The sequence below is a fragment of the Cervus canadensis genome, chromosome 18, assembly GCF_019320065.1.
Source record: "Cervus canadensis isolate Bull #8, Minnesota chromosome 18, ASM1932006v1, whole genome shotgun sequence".
In the NCBI taxonomy this organism is placed as follows: Eukaryota; Metazoa; Chordata; class Mammalia; order Artiodactyla; family Cervidae; genus Cervus; species Cervus canadensis.
This window is the reverse complement of record NC_057403.1, coordinates 21,149,290-21,169,627: the sequence shown is the minus strand read 5'-3', so window position 1 is coordinate 21,169,627 and position 20,338 is coordinate 21,149,290. Positions and strand designations below refer to the sequence as shown.

Below are 20,338 nucleotides of genomic sequence, written 5' to 3'. Positions count from 1 at the left end.
TCAGATCCCAGTCTGGCACTGGGGTTTCAAAAATGGAACCACCCATGAGGTCACCCTGGCAGGGGCCACACAGTCGTGATAGGAAAAACAAATTCCTTGAGCTTGCATTTCCAATACGTAGCATATACCTATTACTTTGCATGTTAAACAAGTGAAGCCTAATTTCTTTCTTGTTTTTTTTAGTTTGTTTTTCAATCAAAGAGAGTTCCCTGGCCATCCAGTGATTGAAAGATTGAAAGACTTCGCCCTTCAATACGGGGGGTGTGGGTTCAGTCTATTGTAGGGAGCTAAGATGCCACACACCTTGCAGCCCAAAAATCAAAATGTAGAACAGAAGCAACATGGTAACAGAAACTTTAAAATTGCTTCATATCAAAAAATCTTTTTAAAAAGATTGTAGTTTTAATATTTTCCTCCCACACCCCAAGGGATCTCGCGCACAAGGCTTTTGAAGAACGCAGGTGGTTGTAATAAATTGGTACAACAGCCATGCAGGAGGGGTGGTTCTGGTACTCGGGCACCATGGGGAGAATGGCCCCCAACGGCTTCCTGGGGGACCAGGGAGCCCCCAAGATTGCAACAGGGCCAGCCACTGTGACTGGATGCCACCCCGTGATGCTGACTTCATTGTAACTGCAATTTCCCTTTCCAGGAAGAAAACACAGATGCGTTTCCCTGTCAGTGCAGACACATGGCTTCTTAAGTTCCTCTTCATTCATTAACATGAAGAAAGTGGTGACTAAATTTGGAGTCAGAGGCTTTTAAAAAGGTGAATCTCTTTTCTCAGTAAGTGGTTATGGCATTTTTTTCTCCCTATTTAGGGAGAAGAGTAGCAACTGGGGGTTTACGGTTATGACTTTTCATCTCCCAAGATGCCCTCAAACAGCTTACAGCCCATCCGCTTCCCCGGGAGAACGCCCCTGCTTCCTCTGGCACCCCTGGGCATTAAAAAGTCAGTGTTTGAAACATTTCCCGAGGGAGAGCACCCTTGATCTCCAGCAGGAGGTTGAAACAAATGATCCCCAAGCAGTGGTGTGCTGGTCAGTGTTTTAGCAGTTGGTCCTCCAGGGTCAGAGGTAGCACGTACCCATTTCCACAGTGTGAATTCTCCCACTGTGGATGATTGCAAGCCACCAGAAGTCGGAGAACACAAATTTGGGAAATGGACGCACACTGTGTAGATAAAACCAGTTTACCTGGAGAGTATATATGTAATAGTAAAAGGTAATCAAATACTTAAGGGGTGGATGGGTTTTGAGTTTTACCCTTGTTTTTAATAAGACTCATGGTAAATGTTTTCATCTTTTAATAATGGTTCACAAACCAAAACCGCAAAAAGGTCTGCAAATTAAATGGCTCTTGTGAAAAGGTGTGAGCCGGCTCCGGCACACCACCGCTCCTGAGGTCTTCAGTCAACCTCGAAATTGCCTGGGTGCTTTCAAAGTCTGCCCTCCTGCGACTTCCTCAGTGGTCCGGTGGTTAAGACTCTGCTTCTGCTGCAGGAGCCACAGGTTCAATCCCTGGTCAGGGAAGTTACACTGCTGCACGGCGCAGCCAAAAAAAGCCCAAGTCTTCCTTCAGACCAGCGGCTCTGCAGAACGTCCCAGGCACGAGTGGCCTCACCCTCACAAGTCAGGTCCGCTCATGGACACCGCCCAGACCTAACTGTCCCGAGCTGCCCCTGCGCCTGTCTGTCCCACAGTCCTCACACACCTCAGCCCTGGTCCCTTTGGACTCCTGCCTCACCTGGGCACTGCCCGCACCTCACCGTAGCCACCATCCTGGTTCAGCCCCATGACGTCCAGAAATGTCCTTGCGGCAGAGATCAGATCTGGTGGGCCGCTCTGCCAGGCTCAGGCCAAGCCTGGGGCCGTGGGGTCTCATCAGATCCCCCCAACTCTCCCAGTTCTAGGAACACAGACCTCAGATCCACTGAGCTGAAAGTGATAATTACTGACAAAGATAGTATCACTCAGATGCAGTGTGGGCTCTTTGTTGATTCAAACCAACTGTGTTGTTCTAAAAAAAAAAAAAAAAGTTTTGAGTCAATTGGGGAAGTATAAGCATTGATTTTATGTCATTTTTAAATGTGATAATGATACTGGAATTTTAGTAAAAATCAAATAGTTCTTATATCTTTCAGAACAGAGGTTGGCAAACTATGGCCCCACTTCCGGTTTCTGTAAATAAAGTTTTACTGAAACCCAGCCACACCCATTCATTTACATATGACTGCAGGAGGAATGATGGAGTTGAGTAGGCCAGGCAGAGACCACGTGGCCCCCAAAGCTTCAAATGTTTATAGAAAAAGTTTGCCAACCCCTGCCTTACAGAAATACCCTCAAGCATTTACCTCCCAAATAATAGTAAAGTTTTAAAGTAATCCAGTGGGGGAGGGAGAGAGTGTAAATGAGATAAGATGGACTAAGAGGTGATAAAGGCACCTGGCTTCATCATCCTAGTCTGTCTGTTTTTATTTATATTTAAAATTTTTCATAACAAAAAGATTTCCAGACAGGAGGGCCTAGGCTCCACAGCCTCCCAGCTGATCCGACCCCACACCAGGACCCTGGCATTGCCAGTCTAACAGGGAAAACAGGACAGAGCCAGAGCCACCCACCCCGGTTTCACCCTCGCCCGATGATGACGTCCGTCCCGGGCTAAGCAGAAAGGCCATGGGCACTGAGAGAGCCCGCCAGAGCCAGCCGTGCAGTGAGTGTCCCCACGGTAGCCCCGGGGTTCTGGAAGCCGGGAAGGAGGGGCGTGGCACCCTAGGGGAAGGGGCTCCTGTCTGCCAGTCAGGCCAGAGTTCAGGGGCCTCAGGTGAGTCTGTCTGCCCTCCACTCTCCATGCCCCTTGCCCATCCAGGTTGGGACCCCTGACTCCCTCCTGGGGCCCTTGGCATCCCCCGGGTAGGCCCTGCCCTCCTCTGAGACATGGTGAAAGTTAAATCCCATGGGCAGAGGAGCCTGGCGGGCTGTAGTCCATGTGGTCTCAGAGTCGGACACAACTGAGCAACTAAAGAACAACTCAGGGTCTTTAACTGACCCAGAGGAGAGAACATATGTGAGGGTCTAGCCCTGTCCCTCGCCCACTTCTGTGGCCGCCATCACTGTTAGCTGTCCTGAGGGGCCGTGGAGGCTCCTGGGGGGCCAGAGCCAGGTCTCTGGCTGCTCCAGAGGTGAGCTAATCCCGTTAGAACTGTCATCGAGGTTCCAGAAGCAAGTCAAATAAGGTAGGTCTTTCTCCCAAAAGACAGTTTTTATCTCAGAGGGTTGACATTGTTTCTTAGAAACACCAAAAGCACCTCCAAATCAGCTGAAGCAACCGGTGCTGGATTTGGTGGGAAGCCTGGTGTGTGTCTTTTGTCTCCTGCTCACAAGCTTTGGAAACCCAAGCCAATCCAACCCCCGTTTTCCTGCCCCTAATTCTTACCCCAAAATCAAGCCTAACACCAATCTCTTTGATATTATCAGGAATGACTCTGGGAGGTCCCGTTTCTACCCAAGCAATCCCCAAATGACTCATACTCTCTTGACCCCAAAGTAACCTCTGCTATCCAGCCTTCCGGCACTTCCCATCCTGCCAGGTGCTCCCGGGACCATATCTGGCTGCTCTTGGGCGTTTCACCCAACATCATCCAAACCCCAGCCCAGTGCTTCCCCCCAGCCTGGGAATGCAGACATCGGTGGGGGTTAAGCCTTGAGGGGCTAAGTGCTCCTGGCATCCAGAGGCCAGTGGTGGTCCTCACATCCTGCAGTGCACGGGAGCACCCCGCAAAGATGGTCCCACCGGCTGGCCCGTCCCCGGCTGGCCCGTCCCCAGTCCACAGCCTGAGCTAATAACTAAGTGGTTAGGAACACCGCCTGGACACGCCCAGACACGCCTGGGGCCCCTTGGCTCTGCTGCCTCCACCCTTTCTGCCTCCGTGTTCTTGCCGCTTCCTTTCCCTGTGGGGCCATCGCTGTGCTGTTTGGCCATAGAGCAGAGGGGCCTTTGGGCAGGGCACGGGGACCTGAGATCAGCCAGACTCCCAGCTCTGCCGTTCCCCACGGGGGCCCCTGGTGCAAATGCCCACCTCCGCCCCACTGGGACAAGCCAGCTCCCTCCCTCAGAGGGCCTGACTAAGGAAGCCGCTGGGCTCTGTGATGGGAAGGCCTGCCAGCTCTGGGGCCTTGGGCAGGTCCTGGGGCGCTCCCCGGTCCCCTCTCAGTTTCAGATTCCGCCTCTCTCCAGTGCAAAGCTCTGATCACAGACTCGCTCAGACAGGGGAAAGTCCCTCTTGCCTCCAGTCTCTGCTGACTCGCCCTTGGCTTTCTGTGTCTCCGAGGCTCTGTCCAGCTCACTGATTCTGTTTCCTTCTTGGCCACACCTCCCCACCCATCCATTTCAGATGCCTTCTGACTCACTCTGTGCACTCCCCACCCCCCTACCTCCACCAGACCACATCCCTCTTTGATTTACGGTTTGGATTTTCCCATCAGCTGCAAGGACCTGCCGCCCTCTGGCTTTCCTCTTCACCACCACCCCCCCCACCCCACCCCTCCTGTGCTCGCTCCTCCAACCCCAAGAAAAGTCCCCACAATCGCCTCTCCATCCCCGACCCCTTCAAAGGACCCGACTAAAGCCCCAAAGCCGTGAGCCAGGTGGGGGTTCCTTGGAGGCAGGTCAGCCTGTTCTCCCTGCCTGCAGCTCACCTCTCAGGAGAAGAGCACACACAGGCGGAGGTGGCGATGGCCGAAGGCAGGGCAGACAGAAGCGCCCGACGCCCTGGCCTGAGTGAGGCGGCACAGTGGTTCCCAGCGCAGGCGCAGGGAGCACTCCTGGTGCAGGGCTGGGGTTGAGGGGTCCTCACTGAATCCCCCTGGGCTCCCCCATGGCAGCAGTCACTGAGCGGGAAACTGAGGTTCAGAGCGGCCACATGGGATGGGAGGGGAGACAGCGAGGACCCTCCAGGGCACCAAGATGGCTGACACCAAGGAGGACTCAGGATAGGACTCAGCTGTCCCTGGGAGCACGCTGCCCCAAGGCCAGAAATGCACCCACCCCCGCCCCCACCCCGAGAAGGAGGCAGAGCAGAGGGCAGGCACAAGAGCCAGCTTAGGGGGACCAGGGGCTCGGAGCGGGCCGGGGGCAGCCCCCGCGCTCAGCACTGTTGCCTGAGCATGTACTTGCAGCCGCCCAGCTGCCCCTGAACTATTTGGGGCAAGAGGAAGAAAACAGATTGATGTGCTCTCCCCGCCCCCACCCACTCCAGCCTCGACTAGACTCAGCATCTGACCTGCCACCCAGGAAAGGAGTTTCATTTCCCACAGCTGGGTTTCCCAAAAGGGAGGGGAGGGCGGGGTGCCGCTGGGTTTAAGGCCAGCGAGGGAGACGCGGCAGCAGGCAGACCAGCGGAGGGGCCGGAGGAGAGAGGGGTGCGCCTGGGGAGCCCGAGGTGGCGAGGAGGCTGCGGACAGACGGGGCCCCACAGACCCAGATGGGGGACAGGGAGACAGGGCGGACAGAGGAGAAACAGGGGCAGGACAGGAGCTGGCCAGCCCAGGATTAGGGGACGCACACGGCCCTAGGGGCGAGGGCTGAGGTGGGAGCTGGCAGCCCCCAGCGGGTCAGGCTGGGGGGACGCAGGCTCCTGTGACAGCAGCCTTGCTTCCCCTCTGACCCAGACACATCTCCAACCCAGACACAAGAGTCATGGACCCCTTGGGTAAGTCGGGAGGGGAGGGGGCAGAACCCGCTTTGCTCCACCACCCCCTGTCCACACACCCGCCGACCTGCCCACTGACCCTGTCCTCCTGCCCCCAGCCTGGCGCCTCCTCGCCCTGGTCCCCGTCTTCCTCAGCCTGGTGGCCTCCCTGGACTGGCAGACGGCCCACATCTATGACCCCTTCGAGAAATGCATGCACGACCCTGACTACGAGCAGCTGCTCAAAGTCGTGACCTTGGGCCTCAATCGAACCTTGAAGCCCCGGAGGGTGGTTGTGGTTGGTGCGGGCGTGGCCGGGTTGGTGGCCGCCAAGGTGCTCAGCGATGCTGGACACAAGGTGAGAAGTAATGCTGGAGGTCTACCTCGAGTCTTTGCTGCTGCATCTGGGAGTCCCGGGTGGAGGGACCCAGCCATGTCCCTCCTGAGGGGAGAGGCTGATGGGGGGAGGGGAGAGGGATCTCTGCTTTCCTTGTGGTCTGGGGGTCGGGGGCCTGGAACCCTCTGCAGTAACATGAAACCCAGAGGGATGGTGCATGTCTGTGCTGAGAGACCTTTGACTTCCCTGCCCTGCTCTCATCCTGGAGGGAAGTCCCTGGAAACCTCCACCTAGCTCCTGGGGGGGATTTGTGTTGGTGGAGAGGGAGGGAGAGTCCAGACAGGGGAAGTGCCCCCTGAAATCGCACCACTGTCCCCCTCACTGAATCCAAGAATGAGTATGGGCCGGGTCAATGGCTTCAGTCTGTACAAGGAATCTCCCCACTCCCTGAGCAGGGAAGTCCCTCTGAAATCTGCCCAGCAGCCTTCCTGCTGCAGTCTGGAAACCAACCGTCACACTGTACATGTTCACTGTGATTTTCTGTTCTCCCGCCAAGCCCCTCACCTCCCCATAAAAAAGGGTCCTTCTCTAGTCTCCGTCTGTGCTGCTGTGGGGATGGAAGGCGGGGTGCAGGGGGGCTGCCACAGATTGGAGATGGGGGCCAGTGGGAAGAGCTGAAGGACTTGCTTGCCACCTCTCCCCAGGTCACCATCCTGGAGGCAGACAATAGGATTGGGGGCCGCATCCTCACCTACCGCGACCGGAAGACAGGCTGGATTGGGGAGCTGGGGGCCATGCGCATGCCCAGCTCGCACAGGTGAGGTCAGGCCTGGCAACCAGGCAGGTGCGGGGCCACCCCAGCCCCCGCCCCCTGCCCATCCCAACCCCCCACCCCCGCCCAGGCCCGAGCCCAGACTCAGCTGGATGCTCGGCTCCATCACCAACCCGGACCCCAAACTTGCTGCCCTGGTCAAGTCAGGCCTAGACTCCACCCCCAACTCTGTCCTGCCAGCCTCCCGCCTCCAGCCCCACCACTGCACCCCTGAAGCGCTCAGGCCACCGTGTCCAGCCCTTCCAGACCCCCAGCTCTGTCCTCCCCGACCCTCGTCCTTTCCCCACCCCCAGCTCCCACCCCCATCCAGCCCGTTCTGTCGCTATTCCACTTCATCCCCAGTGAAAGTGAGCCCCGAACTCCCACTCCAAACCCAAACCCTCCGCCTTCCAGCCTTGTTCTCATTTCAGTCTCTGGTCCCTGGCACCGAAGACCCCCAATCTAGCCCTGCCCAGGCTCATGCCCATCCCCAAACCCCATATCCAGCTGCCTCACCTACCCCCTACCCTTCTCCAAGCCCCGCTGAAGAGAGGGCTCCCCGCCCCCGCCCGACCCTCACGGGCACCTCCACCCCCTCAGGATCCTCCACGAGCTCTGCAAGAGCCTGGGCCTCAACCTGACCAAATTCACCCAGTATGACGAGAACACGTGGACAGAGGTGAACGAGGTGAAGCTGCGTAACTACGTGGTGGAGAAAATGCCCGAGAAGCTAGGCTACAAGCTGAACCCCAAGGAGAAGGGCCGCTCTCCCGAAGAAATCTACCAGATGGCTCTCAACAGGGTAGGCGTGTCCGCGAGCCCTGCAGCCCTGGTCCCCTGCCCTGTCCTCCTTAGCCACACGCCTCCTCCTGACCTGGCTGCCGTTTTCCTGTTCCCTCTGGTCTCCCGTCACTGGCTCTTCCGTCTTTAGGCTCCCCTTAAATACTGCTGATCCCCATCTCCCATCCCCTTCTCAGTGGCCTGGACCACCTCAAGGGTGGGCACTTAGTGGAGGCCTTTTCTGTGCCCTGGCACTGCCCAGTTTAGGGAGTCCAGGAAAACATGAGGGGAAGGGTGAGTGTGAGTGAAGGGACACCTCCTTCGGGGAGTTCCCTGGCCACCTGGGAGAAGCCAGGTGGACAAAGGAGAGGGCTGAAATCAGAGGAGGCAGGAGGCTTCCGGGACAGGAACAGAGCAGTGAACGATGGCCACTCAGGTGCCCAGCAGAGATGATATGGGGGAGCAGGAGCAGGGGCGTGGAGGTGGGGGGACCAGAGGGTGGCCTGGGCACAGGACACTGCCCTGTAGGCCGGAGCTGCCCTAAGGGATGGTGACCAAGGGCCTGGCAGCCGCCTTGAACACCAGGCTGAGGGCTGGAACTCTGGCTGCAGGTGCTGGGGAGCCACAGAAAGGCTGGGGCAGGGGAGGTGCCAAGAATAACTCCCCGTGGGCAGTCGTGCCCTGTCACGGCTGATGGGTGCAGCAGGAGGGACTCGGCTTCCATCTGGATGCACAGCGATCCAGATGACAAGTAATTACTGGGCACCAGAAGGACACAGGGCCAACTGAGACCGCACCATCCCTGCCTGTGAGGAGCGCGGGAGCTGGACAGGCAGGCAGAATAACACCCAACCAGGGCTGTGTGACGCTGTAACTCGGAAAGACTTCCCAGGGGGAGACACTGAGTTGCAGTGGAGGGCAGAGCTGAGGGCACAGCATGGGCAACGTCCTGGCTTGAATGAGAGCAGTAAACGGGCGGCCGTGGGCAAGAGAAGTGGGCAGGGCCTCCCTGGTCCTGTCCCCACAGCTCAGCACCGTCTGCTTGTCCCACACAGGCCATCAAAGATCTCCGGACACTGGGCTGCAAGAAGGCAATGATGAAGTTTGAAAGGCACACGCTCCTGGTGAGTAGGGGCCTCCGTGTCGCTATCTGAGCGGGAGTCGGACAAGGAGGGTGCTCCTGGGGCTTAGGCGCCGGCGGAGTCAGAAGGCAGGAACCGGGGATGCCGGGCTTGGGCTTGCCACCACCTCCTTTCCTTACGAGGCTGGACACGCCCCTTTCTGGGCTTTGGATTCCCTCATCTGTCACAAGAGGGGGGACCGTATCGTCAAGGTCCAGGGAACCGACACTAAACCGAGAGATTCCGCGGGGAGCAGCCCCCCGCCCCCGCCCGGGAATAGGGACGGAGCCGGCCGGCCTGGCCTGCCTGGGCCCTGACCCGGGCCGCACCGTCCCCAGGAATACCTCCTCGGGGAGGGGAACCTGAGCCAGCCGGCCGTGCGGCTCCTGGGAGACGTGATGTCCAAGGACGGCTTCTTCTATCTCAGCTTCGCCGAGGCCCTGCGGGCCCACAGCTGCCTCAGCGACCGGCTCCGGTGAGAAGGCGGGGCGGATCGGGGCGGCCACAAGTGGGCGGGGCCGGTGGGAGGGCGGGGCCCGTGGAGGGGGCGGAGTTGACGAGAGGGCGGGGTCCGTAGAGGGGCGGAGCCGGGTGGGGGCGGGGAGACATGCTAGGTCCCGCCTGCACTCTCCCCGCGTCCCGGGTCTTCTGAAGGAAGGAAGGCTCCCGGAGAGGGGCGTGGTACAGAGGGGCCGAGATGGCGTGTCCGGGTCACACCGCTCTACCTCCCGGCCTCGAGGGACGTCGGGGACGGGTGAGGGCGGCGGTGGACGAGGGGGCAGGGAATTAGAGGGAACCAGCAGGTGAGACCTGGAGCGGGGAGCGCCCCGGGATGGGGGCCGCTGGGGAGGGGCGGGGCCCGAGAGTCCGTCTTGCTCGCGCCCCGCCCGTAGGTACAGCCGCATCGTGGGCGGCTGGGACCTGCTGCCGCGCGCGCTGCTGAGCTCGCTGTCGGGGCCGGTGCTGCTGCACGCGCCCGTCGTGGCGATTAAGCAGGGCACGCACGAGGTGAGGGTGCACATCAAGTCCTCGCGCCGGACCCGGAACCTGAAGTCCATGACGGCCGACGTGGTGCTGCTGACTGTGAGCGGGCCGGCGCTGCAGCGCATCACCTTCACGCCGCCGCTGACGCGCAAGCGGCAGGAGGCGGTACGAGGGCTGCACTATGTGCCGGCCACCAAGGTGTTCCTGAGCTTCCGCCGGCCCTTCTGGCACGACGAACACATCGAGGGCGGCCACTCGAGCACCGACCGCCCGTCGCGGGTGATCTTTTACCCGGCGCCGGGCGACGGCGCGCTGCTGCTCGCCTCGTACACGTGGTCGGACTCGGCGGCCCCGTTCGCCGGCCGGAGCCTGGCAGAATCGCTGCGCTTGGCGCTCGACGACGTGGCGGCGCTGCACGGGCCCATCGTATACCGACTCTGGGACGGCACCGGTATCGTCAAGCGCTGGGCGGAGGACCCGCACAGCCAGGGCGGCTTCGTGGTGCAGCCGCCGACGCTCTTTCAAACCGGCAAGGACGAGGGGCGGGAGTACGACTGGTCGGTGCCCTATGGCCGCATCTACTTCGCCGGCGAGCACACGGCCTATCCGCACGGTTGGGTGGAGACGGCCGTCAAGTCGGCTCTGCGGGCCGCGGTCTTGATCAACAGTCGGATCTCCGGCTCTGGCTCTAGCAGCCGCCAGAAGGAGCCCCGGATCATCAAGATGGGGCATGGGCACCTGGCGCCCGCCCACCACCGCCACCACCACCACCGGTGCCCCTTCGAAAGTGGGCAGGGCACCCACTCTCCAGCCTTACATGCGGTAACCGCCGCGCACTCGACCTCAAAGAAGAGCCAATATTAAAGTACTTTTGGAATCAGCCGTGTGGTCCCGCCCCCTCCCTGGCTCAACCGTTTCCCCATTTCGCAGGGAGGAGAACCGTGAACCTCCGCGGTAGAAGGCGCTGCACCTGTCCGGGAGCCCCGGAAGCGGTCCTCCTCCTTCCTGCGCCGTGGGGCTCCACTTGGGGTAGTAGGAGGTACAGGATGGACACCGCTTTGCGCCACTGGTAAATGGTGGTAATCATAGTGCCCATCACGGTTGTAAATGACACCAATGGATCATTATGCAAGTAACAAAAAGCCCAGTTGACAGTGGGTGAAACACGAGTTTATTTTTCTCATAAGAAGCTGGTAGACAGGGCCCGAGCGAGCAGCTCCGCAGGCCCTCCCATTGAGTTAGGTCCGGGATGTACCCCAGCTCATCTACTACGTGGTGGCTGCACACCAGTACCCCATCCTCGCTCCTCCAAAAGCCCCAAACTCAGGCAGGTAAGGGAGCGCTGCCTCCACAAGCCCCCACCAGTCACCCACCCCCAAGGGGCTGCCTCTTACACCTCATCTGCCAGATCAGGGTCACAACGGTCAGACATCGACTCTGCAGAACGGTCTGGGGAGACCATGAGCCTCCACCACCCGCCTCCCCATCCAGGGCCAAGGCAGCGTGGTGGCCTTCCTCCCCCAACCTCTCGAGGCCACCTGGACAGGAAAGTGTCAGTTTCAAGAGAAGGGAGGAGTGGGTGGAGGGCCCTGCCCCTCTGCTCCTGTGTCCCCAGCTCTGGCAGGGGCGGGGGCGGGAGCTGGATAAAGTGTCTAGTCCTGTGGGGCTGCTGCGGTAGCCCAGCACGGTTAGGAGTCGACGCCTTCCTCGTCATCGTCCTCTTCAGGCAGGATCTCCAGGCTGCTGTCGGGCTGCGTGGCCGTGGCTGTGTCCGCGGAGGGGAGTGGAGCCGGTGGGGCCCGGGTGGGCGACAGCGGCAGTGGGGAGGCAGGGGGCGAGGGGCTTTGGGGCTCTGCAGGCGGCGCCAAGCCTAGGACCTCCTGCACGTTGTGGGGTAGCTCCTGGAGGGTTGGGGGGTGGGGGGTAGGGAGCATCAAGTCAGAGGTTTCCTGGAGGTTTGGGGGTGGTATCGGGAGGGGTCAGGGACTCACCCGGCAGGCGGTCAGCTGCCGGTAGAGGGCCTCAGCCCGCGTCAGCACGTCCTCCACACTCAGCTTCATGGTCAGCTCGTTGATGTGCTGCAGGGCGGGGGGCAGGTGGGGTGGGGGTGTGGGGGGTGAGGTCAGGCCCACCTGCCAGCCAGCACTCAACCACCACCGCCCCACGGCCTACTCTGCTTCTTGCTGGGGACCCAGTGGAAGACACAAGGGGCTGGCCCTCTTAGGGTTCACAGTGGAGCCCTGGCATCAGGAGAGGTCATGCTCTCAGGCTGCTTGCCAGGCACAGCATACAAGGAGGGGAAGGGCCCGCCCCACACTAATGCCCTGGGGGAGGGGCGGGGGCCCACTCCTGCAGGGGCCAAAAGCTCTCTGCGGGAGCCAGGGGTAAGACGGGGTAGGAGACGCACAGAGGCGTCCCCCAGCCGCTGTGCTCACAGCTTAGCTGACCACACTTTCAACAATCCTATTCTGAGGACCCACCACCCAAAGGGGCTGTGGCACAGGGGCGATGCCCACCTCCACGGAGCTCACACCCTGATGGGCCTGCGGGGGAGCCAGGGGCTCACCTTGAGGATCTCATTGGAGCCGAAGCCGGAAAGCATGAGGGTGTCCCGCTCCATGTCGAGGATGGCGCAGGCCACCAGCAGGTGCAGATTGGGGCCGGGGAGCCCTGTCCACAGCACCTGGCGTGCCCGAGGGAGGGATCACTGGCAAAGCCTCCGCCCCAGGCCCCACCCAGGTCGGCCCCATGCCCTGCCCACCTCCCACCAACCTCCCCGCCCGCCCACCAGTCTCTCTGCCTCAGTTCTCCCCCTCAACCCAGCTGGCGCACCTCCCACAGTCGGAGGACATCTGGGAAGGGGAATTCCCTCTTGAACCAGATGAGCAGCCACCGGAAGCAGAAGCAGAGAGAACCAGAGTCCTGGGAGTCTGGAGCGGGGGACAGTGGTGGGAGGGGCAATGCCATCTATCAACCCCAACCCCGCTCTAATTCACAGGGCACCCGACGTTCGGACTGGACTCTAAGAAGTCACGCTGGTGGTAAGAACCTGCACCAGGCTCGCAAGTGGATGGAGAGCTCGTGGGGGTGGAGGGTGGGGTTGGGAAGGAGGTGGGGGGAGCTGCCCAGGTCCGAGGGAGCCTTTCCTATCCTGCCTTCCAGGCTCCAGACGCGAGGAGCCACCCCTGGTCTCCACTCTCATGAGGAAGGGAGGCAGTAAAACCAGTCCATTCAGAGGAAGAACAATAATCTGGTCAACACCCAAAGCTGGTGGGGAGGGGTGTGAGGAACCGGGCCCTGGTGTACACTGCTAGCAAAAATGTAAGTTGGCAGAGCTTTCCAGGAAAGCAGTGATGGGGATGAATGTTTCAAAAAATGTACAAATATGTGTGGATATAAATCATTTCTTGGAATTTAAAGACATTATCCACAAATACAGATTTATCATGGTGAAAAACTACAAACCACCTAAATGTCCAGCGGGTCAGGCTAACTCTACTCTTGTACATCCTTAAACTGAACAGAACACCATGTAGTCGATAAAAACTGACGGTTTAGAAAACTTCCAAGTGACACAGAGAGGCAGCTAACATTCAAGTATCCCTGAAAGGGGCATGTGCTTTCAAAGCCTTAGTTTTCTCTTCAGTGAATTGAGACCAGCTACGTCTCTCCTTCCCAGCATGACCCTGAATTTCCGTGAAGAAATGTCCACCAATCAACTAGCTTATTTATCATCATCTGCATTAAAAAGAACAGTTCTAGCAACAGCAATTTCAACTTCCTTTCCCTGAATTTCCTGCATTTTTTACATTGAACAAGTAATGCAGTCAAATTTTACAGCCAAAATGTAGCTGTCCCACTCCCAAGAGCCCAAAGAACCAGTTTCCAATCCCTGGCTCAGGAGTGAGTGGAGATAAGAGCTAGGTGCAGCTGGGAGTTGCGAGGACCACAGCCAGGTCCTCCTCTGAAAAGTGTGACTGACGGGCACGAAGGAGCCACCTGATTGTGCAGCGGGGACGGGGGTGCCCACATCTGCATTTATTGAGGTTTTGCTCCAAACTGCAATCCTGCTTTTACACATCACTTCTGGGTTCTGGGGGGTTGTTTCTCGTTTGGACCACATCCACATGTTTGGATGTCATCTCTGGCCCTACCATCCCTGGCCCCACCCGCCACACGTACCCAGGAAGTCGCAGAGCGGCGGGTCCAGCACCCTGAGGAGCAGCAGGAGTTGCCCGAGCTGCCGCTTCATGGTCTCCTGACTCTCCTCGAAGTTCCCGTGCTGTGGGCAGAGGGCCTCGTGAAGAGCCAGAGCCCCTGGGGCCTGTGAGGGGGCTTGCCTCCCACCCCCGCCCTAAGCCTCACCACGCGCTCCATGAAGCCGCAGAAACACCAGAAGGCGTCCACCTCGTTCTGGATGACGTAGAGGATCGGGGAGAGAAGGTCACTCATGCCCTGGACGTAGCCTGGGGGGGACACGGGGTCAGGGCCGCGCCCAGGCCAGCAGTGCCCCCCGGCCCCCTGGAGGGCCGGCCCCCAGCCCCTCCCCGGACTGCCTCGCACCGAGATCGAAGTGGTACATGCAGTAGGTCAGGAGGATGTCGTTCAGCAGGCCCAGCCCTGGGTTCTCGGGGCCCTCGTAGAACTTGTTGGTCCTATCAGTGCGGCTCACGTCCCGCTCTGCGGGGACAGGGGACAAAGTGAAGGTGTGAAAGGACCAGGGTCCCATCCCTGCCGGCCGCCAGCACGCCTAGGCAGCTGTGGGCCCTCCAGAGACCGCTGGGCTGCTTCCACAGGAGATGCTGCGCTTCACACTCACGGGCTGGCCACGCCCTCCCAGCTGCAGACAGTCACCAAACCAGCGACAGATGGGGACACAGCAGCCCAGGGAGATCACATCACTTACCAAGATATCTCAGTGAATAGAGGGCAGATTTCAACCCAGGGAGCCTGGAGCGTCCCCCCACGCCTCACCTCACCATCCTGGCCACTCACCCCTGCTCGCCCCTATCTTGCTCCCCCTCACCCCTAGAGGATCTCATTTCTGGCCTGGCAGCCCCATCCCCACCCCCACCCACCGATGAGGCTGCGGTATCCATGTAGCAGTGAGTTCCTCCGTTCCTGCTCAGGGCTCACAGATTTCCACTGCAGCTTCATGCGGAAGTACTCGTCCCTGACGGGGAAAGGGGAGCAGTAAGGACACCCTGCTGCTTCGCCCCGCGGGGCTCAGCCCAGCTCACCAACACACTTCCCCTCCGCGGCATCTCTCGGGATACACAACACCCTTGTGGGCTTTTGCTCACAGTCTGTTAGCCCCAGTGGACAGACAGCCCCAGGGGCAGGGGCCAGGACACACAGCAGAGGCACAAGATAAGCCAGGAGAGGTGGCCGCACAGCGGGGAGGAAGCCTGCTGCGCATCCGTGGTATCGCATGGCCCAGGGATGAAAACAGCATCAGATATGGGCCCACTGCCTCCATCCCCCTGTGTGCGGGCTGATGTCCCTGATCACTGCGATCAAGGGATATACCATTGATCAAAAGCCTCCAGTGGACTTGGGCGGCTGGGGCAGCAAGGGCTGAGCCCAGCAGGGCAGGGGCCACGCCTTCTCACTCACGTTTTCTTGCGCACATGGGCCTTGTGCTCCTCCGTCGAGCCCTCCCAGCTCAGGTATCCCAGGAGGAACTTCCAGGCCTCACGCCGCAGGCTGGGGCTCAGACCCTGGGGGGCAGAGGCGGAGGGCAGCTCAGAGGGGCCTCCCCTTGGCTGCCCGCTGCCCTGCCCCGGCCTGCCCCCCCACCTGGCTCCTCACCCCTGAGAAGATGCGGGCTTTCAGCTCTGGGACCCGCTGCAGGCGGCCCTCGGGGCCTACGTGGCCGGTCCATTCCTCCTCTGCGACGGGAGGCGCCCGCTCCACGGCCGGCCGCGGCCCCAGCTCCACCTGGGGGATATGAGGCGAGGCAGGTGAGCCCAGGGCCTCAGCTGCCCGGCAGACCCCAGCCCCCTCCAAGGCATCTCAGAGCCTTTCTTAGCTGGACGGACAAACAGAACATGTAGGGCTGGAAGCATTTTCTTTCGTGACTCGGTGACAAGGTTACCGCCCCCCCCTCCCCCCCCCGCCCCCATTAAAAACAGGCACGAGGCGCACAGGCTACAAGCACCTTCCGCACAGTCCGTCAAGCAGCCCGGTGAGGGCGGTGCTGTTAGGATGCGAGCCTGGGGCAACGCGGCCCCATGCCCAAGGTGGCTGCGAGAGCAGCGGCATCCACGCTGACACTCACACAGGAGATGACCTCGAACCCGGGCTCGGGCTCGTCGTCTGGGGCCGGGGGCAGGTCAGGGGAGGCCCCCTCCAGGTGAGGCTGCAGGGCTCCCCGGAAGAAGTTGGTCACACGGGAGAAGCTGCTGAAGGTGGTGGAGTAGGGGTCCTGGAGGAAGCGCTGGGGACGGGGTGGAGGGGTGGTCACAGCCCAGCCGCCGGCACGGTCCGCCCCGCACTGTCCCTGCCCGCTGGCTTGGCCCCGTGGACTCACAGACACCACATTGGAGCTGTCCTGGTCGAAGAGCTGGAGGTGGTGGAAGGAGCTGGAGAGCGCTGACGAGTCGTGGGGGAACACGAGATAGAGGCGGGAGTCCTGCGGGGAGCTGCGGGGGCGCAGGGGGGCGTGTGGGCGACCCCAGCCAGCGTCCTGACTGCCCGTGGGGAATCTCCAGCCCAGGCCTGAGACCACGACTGCACCCCAGGGGCGGCCCAGGGCCCAGGGCTGGCCAACGAGGCCCTCTCACCACCCGGCCGGGGTGACCGACTCGGGCACAGGCCGTGGAGGGACAGCCCCCAGGAAACTGCTGGGGTGTGGGCTAGAGGTGCTTTCTGCCCCCCGGGCCCCACAGAAGGTGATACAAACTCAGAGAGAAAGCAGACCAACTCTTTCCATGATCTGGGGCCCAGGTCCTGCCCGATGCCAAACTACCCTTTATCCCGGAGTTATACGCGCCACGCCACTCGATTCTCTTTTTTTTTCTGCCCTGAAAATCAGTCTAGGTTGTATTTCCTTCTCAGTTCTGAGGGGTCAGGCTGCGGCCCGGGAGCAGGCTCACCTGGCCAGGAGCAGGTAGCGGCTGAGGACGCGGAGCAGGGCGCGGGTGCCCCCGCGGTGGAAGTGCAGGGCGGGCAGGGAGCCACCGGCCTGCGTGACCAGCACCAGGTACGCCCAGCTGAGGCCCGGCTTGGAACGGCGGATGGACCTGAGCTCCCCCAGACTCACCGAGAAGGCCCAGGAGCCCCGGGGGGAGCTGGGCTCCGCACCTGGGGGGGACGGGGAGCGGGGAGGGGCTCAGGCATCTCCTAAGGCGCCTCCCCCCACCCCATCCCCGCCCCAGTCAGCCCAGGCCCTCCAGGAAAGGACTAAGGAAAACAAGGGGAGCCCGGAGCAGACACGTGCCTGCTCCAAAATCTCCCCAGGCTCCCCTCAACCCCTCCGGTCTGTTCCCTGCACCCTGTCTGTCTCACCTCCCACCCTGTCTTCTCTCTGGACCCTACACTCGAGCCACAGCAAAAGGCTGTGGTTTCCCAGTGCCCCACACCTCTGGCCTTGCCCCGGCTGCCCTGCCTGCGGGGAGAGAAACCGCTCACGTGCCCCCCAGAGCCGGGCTCTGGCAACACCTCTTCCTGGAACGCTTCTCCATCTCCTGGAGGTTAGATACCTCCTCTGGTGCCCCCAGCCCCACCGTGTGACTCCAGGATGGCCTGAACTGCCCTGTCCCCCTGCGACTATTGCCCCACAGTCTGGAAGACTCCAGGGGCAGGACTTACATGAGGGTGCCCACAATCAGGGAGCCTGGGGTAAGGGTCGACCAGACTGCATATCCTGGAGACGCTGGCCATGCTGGACGTGGGCTGGCGACCACCCTGCACCCCCACCCACTCTCCGGGAATGGAGGCCAGTGTGGGTGGCCATCTTGACCGTGGGCAGCAAAGCCCGCGGAGCCATGACCACTGAGGATAAGTCATGTCTCTCTGCCTGCCCACCCACCCCCAGGGCCAGGAACCACCTCGGTCTACCTCTCGGGGACTCCGAATGGCGGGGCCGTGGCCGCACCGTGCTGATGACGGCCCAGTCAGGTTCATAGCCGGGATCAAAGGTCGGTTCCTCCTCAGAGGTGCAGGAGTCACCCCCGCTGGTGTCCTTGGGGGAAGGCAGGAAAAGAGACTAAGGGCTCATGGATTCCAGATCTGAGCCTCGAGGCCACCCTGGGAGGTAGCCCCACTGAACAAAAAGAAACTGAGGCAGAAAGAGGGCACCGTACTTGCCCTCAGGGTCACCCAGCTCAGGAAATTCTTGATTAAAAGGCACCAACAGGAGTGAACATCCTATTCAGGCGAGCCTCTGGGTGCCATGAAGGGAAGGCTGAGGAACAGCACAGACAGCTGCCCACAAGCTGCCAAACTAGCCCCTGGTTAGTTTCTGCCCTCTGTTTTGTCACCTGAAGAATTTTATACTTTTGCCAACGTTTACACAGAACAGTGATAATTAGTAGTGCTGTCAAATGCTTGCAGCTGTCCGTCTCACGGGCATACATTAGGATGGATTATAGCTCACTGAACTCTACTGGCTGAGCGGAGACAGGCACCTAGTTCTGGCCAAAGGGCTGGATGTATCATTTCCAAGACGGACCATTTAACTGCCAGGACAAGACTTCTAGAGACTTCTTTCTACCACTAGAAATGGAGACCTTTGGAATGGTGGCTGCTTTAGCAGCATACTTCCTTGAGTAATCATGATGAGTAGAACTCTTTTGCCCACCTGAGATACACATGGAAAGTGAACAAAAACAGTTAAAAACGCTGGAGTTCCAGCAACCCTTTTGGACCACAAGGATATGGTGAGGATAAATGCCATGTGTGGAGGATTACGAAGCAAAGATGGAAGGAAGCTGAGTCACTGATACCATATGAACCTATATTGCTGCATTCTGGGCTTGGAAGAAAAAGAGAAATGAGCTGCTATCTTCCCTAGGCCATTAGCATTCCTGTTTCATTTATGAACACCCAAATGCAACTCCTAACCAATACAGGAGGCTTCTGGGAAATCTCTTGCTTTTCCTGATGAGAAGGATAGATGTGACTGGTACCCTGCTGGACCCTTTTCCTTTTTCCATGCTCCTTCAAGTCCTTATGGGCTGAGAGCCCCTGGGACCTGAATCCACAGACTGAGTTATCCTCTTGCACCCTGGCAGGGCTGTCCCAAACAGCAAAGGGGGTGAGGCGGTAGGCGCCATCTCCACGGCCAAAATCCCATGGTGTCTGCTTTCTCTCAGTGAATGGGCCTCTTCAGCCTCATTTCACAAAGAGGAATCCGGCGGGCAGAGAGAACTTAAGTCCCAACCAGGCTTATACATTCCCCAGTGGTAGGTCTGGGATTCTACCCAAGTCCTTCAAATGCTTTTGACTGCTCCGTCCTAGAAAAAAGCAAGTGGAGAAGAGGAAGCCAGGGAAGCCTACCTTCTTGGAAAAGAAGATCTGGGAGGAATCTCCAGCCTCCTCTATAGGAGCCCAGTGCAGGAGGACATCATTGTCCTGTGGGAAAGAAAGAGGGGTTGGAGAGGCTACCCTCCAAACTCCCCAAACCCTATTTCCAAACTTCTTCCCAGTTCTGAACTCTCAGCCTTAGAAAGCCACCTCTTCTTCCTAAGATCCCATCGCTGACCCCCACACTGTACTCCTACAGGTGCCGCCCTCCATCCCGCTCTGGGCCTGCCCGAGCCCTGCTCTCTCCAGGCCCACCTTCTCCACAACACGGATGACGCCGGCGATGAGGGAGTCCGGGTCTTGGTGCTTCTTGGCACTGGTGTGCAGGTACACGCCTCCTTTCTCAAACACCACCTGGAAACAGGAATCATTAAGGGGCGGGGCCCCAAAGAGAGCCAATGGGAACAGACTGAGGGGAGAAGCTATGCACCAGGGGGCGGGACCCCGAGGTACCTTTACCTAGGGGACGGGGTCGGCGAGGTGAAGCCAGAATACCGACCAGGTTTCTCTGGGACCCTGGAAGACGGGGAAGGGCAAAAGTGCATTCCAAAGAGGGCGGGGCCCAGAAGAGCGCCTCAGCAGCCCAAGGGGCGGAGCTAAATATGAGTCTCCCTAGGAAGTGGAAGGAAGGAGTGATAGCGCGTTTATTAAGGGAATGGTGTGCTTGTCAAGGATGTGCCGGGCTCCCAGAATCCCTGCAAGGCCTGAGAAAGAAGTAGGTCACCGGAGGGGGAAGTTTCGCATCGACAGAAGAGAAAGAATGCGTCTCTGGTACTTACCCTGTAACCGGCTCCCTCCATAGCCGCGGCCGAGGCCACACTGCCCCGGCCCCCTCCTTTTCCGGGTCAGCGTGCTGTCACATCCGGATTGGACACTCCCTGCAAGCCCAGACAGTGGTAGCGTCCCTATCTGTTCTAGAACAGGAGTGGGTGTAACCATTTTCCAGAATGGGGTGGTTGAGCATGAACCACGAGGTTTTGAGTCACATGCCACAGACGCTAGAGGCGGAGCGACCAGTGCGCAGGCGCAGTAGTACATTCCTCACCACGAAGTAAACAAGGGGGCGGATCCAAGAGCTCCACCCCCCT

At 59.7% G+C, this 20,338-nt stretch overlaps 2 protein-coding genes and 1 long non-coding RNA gene across 8 annotated transcripts in view; 1 reads left to right on the top strand and 2 right to left on the bottom strand.

The window, feature by feature from the left end:
- Positions 1-10,602, top strand: part of IL4I1 (interleukin 4 induced 1) — a 33,663-nt gene extending 23,061 nt beyond the window's left edge. Inside the window, exons 2-10 of one of the 6 annotated variants that reach the window (XM_043435696.1) lie at positions 653-769; positions 2,507-2,712; positions 5,670-5,710; positions 5,809-6,047; positions 6,731-6,843; positions 7,438-7,639; positions 8,673-8,741; positions 9,077-9,213; positions 9,632-10,602. In XM_043435696.1, the coding sequence (XP_043291631.1) occupies positions 5,698-5,710; positions 5,809-6,047; positions 6,731-6,843; positions 7,438-7,639; positions 8,673-8,741; positions 9,077-9,213; positions 9,632-10,586 (1,728 nt within the window). In that variant the 5' untranslated portion in view covers positions 653-769; positions 2,507-2,712; positions 5,670-5,697 and the 3' untranslated portion in view covers positions 10,587-10,602. Of the gene's footprint in view, positions 1-652; positions 770-2,506; positions 2,713-3,959; positions 5,421-5,669; positions 5,711-5,808; positions 6,048-6,730; positions 6,844-7,437; positions 7,640-8,672; positions 8,742-9,076; positions 9,214-9,631 lie in introns of those variants that run through there. The other 5 variants (XM_043435697.1, XM_043435695.1, XM_043435694.1 and 2 more) reach the window with 5 other exon arrangements.
- On the bottom strand, positions 1,292-9,206 carry LOC122420533. The gene is made up of 2 exons (XR_006263305.1): positions 9,083-9,206; positions 1,292-2,019 (listed from the first exon to the last, which is right to left on the bottom strand). It is a non-coding gene; the product is annotated as an uncharacterized LOC122420533 (long non-coding RNA).
- Positions 10,603-10,870: 268 nt separating the features above from the next.
- TBC1D17 (TBC1 domain family member 17) lies at positions 10,871-20,196 on the bottom strand. Its single transcript, XM_043435176.1, has 17 exons — positions 20,030-20,196; positions 19,506-19,604; positions 19,224-19,298; positions 17,784-17,907; positions 16,820-17,027; positions 16,255-16,366; positions 16,003-16,161; positions 15,534-15,662; positions 15,339-15,442; positions 14,801-14,895; positions 14,286-14,402; positions 14,088-14,188; positions 13,905-14,004; positions 12,555-12,652; positions 12,289-12,405; positions 11,714-11,800; positions 10,871-11,623 (listed from the first exon to the last, which is right to left on the bottom strand). The coding sequence occupies exons 1-17, from the start codon at positions 20,048-20,050 to the stop codon at positions 11,411-11,413; spliced, it is 1,959 nt and encodes a 652-aa protein (XP_043291111.1). The 5' UTR covers positions 20,051-20,196; the 3' UTR covers positions 10,871-11,410.
- Positions 20,197-20,338: the final 142 nt, after the last annotated feature.

Bases quoted from the DNA above. Each gene is read 5' to 3' on its own strand.
- TBC1D17 (XM_043435176.1), bottom strand. From the start codon at position 20,050: ATGGAGGGAGCCGGTTACAGG. The intron at 16,367-16,819 runs GTGAGCCTGCTC...GCGCCCCCGCAG, and splicing joins CGCTACCTGCTCCTGGCCAG to CTCCCCGCAGGACTCCCGCC. The intron at 15,443-15,533 runs GTGAGGAGCCAG...TCTGCCCCCCAG, and splicing joins AAGCCCGCATCTTCTCAGGG to GGTCTGAGCCCCAGCCTGCG.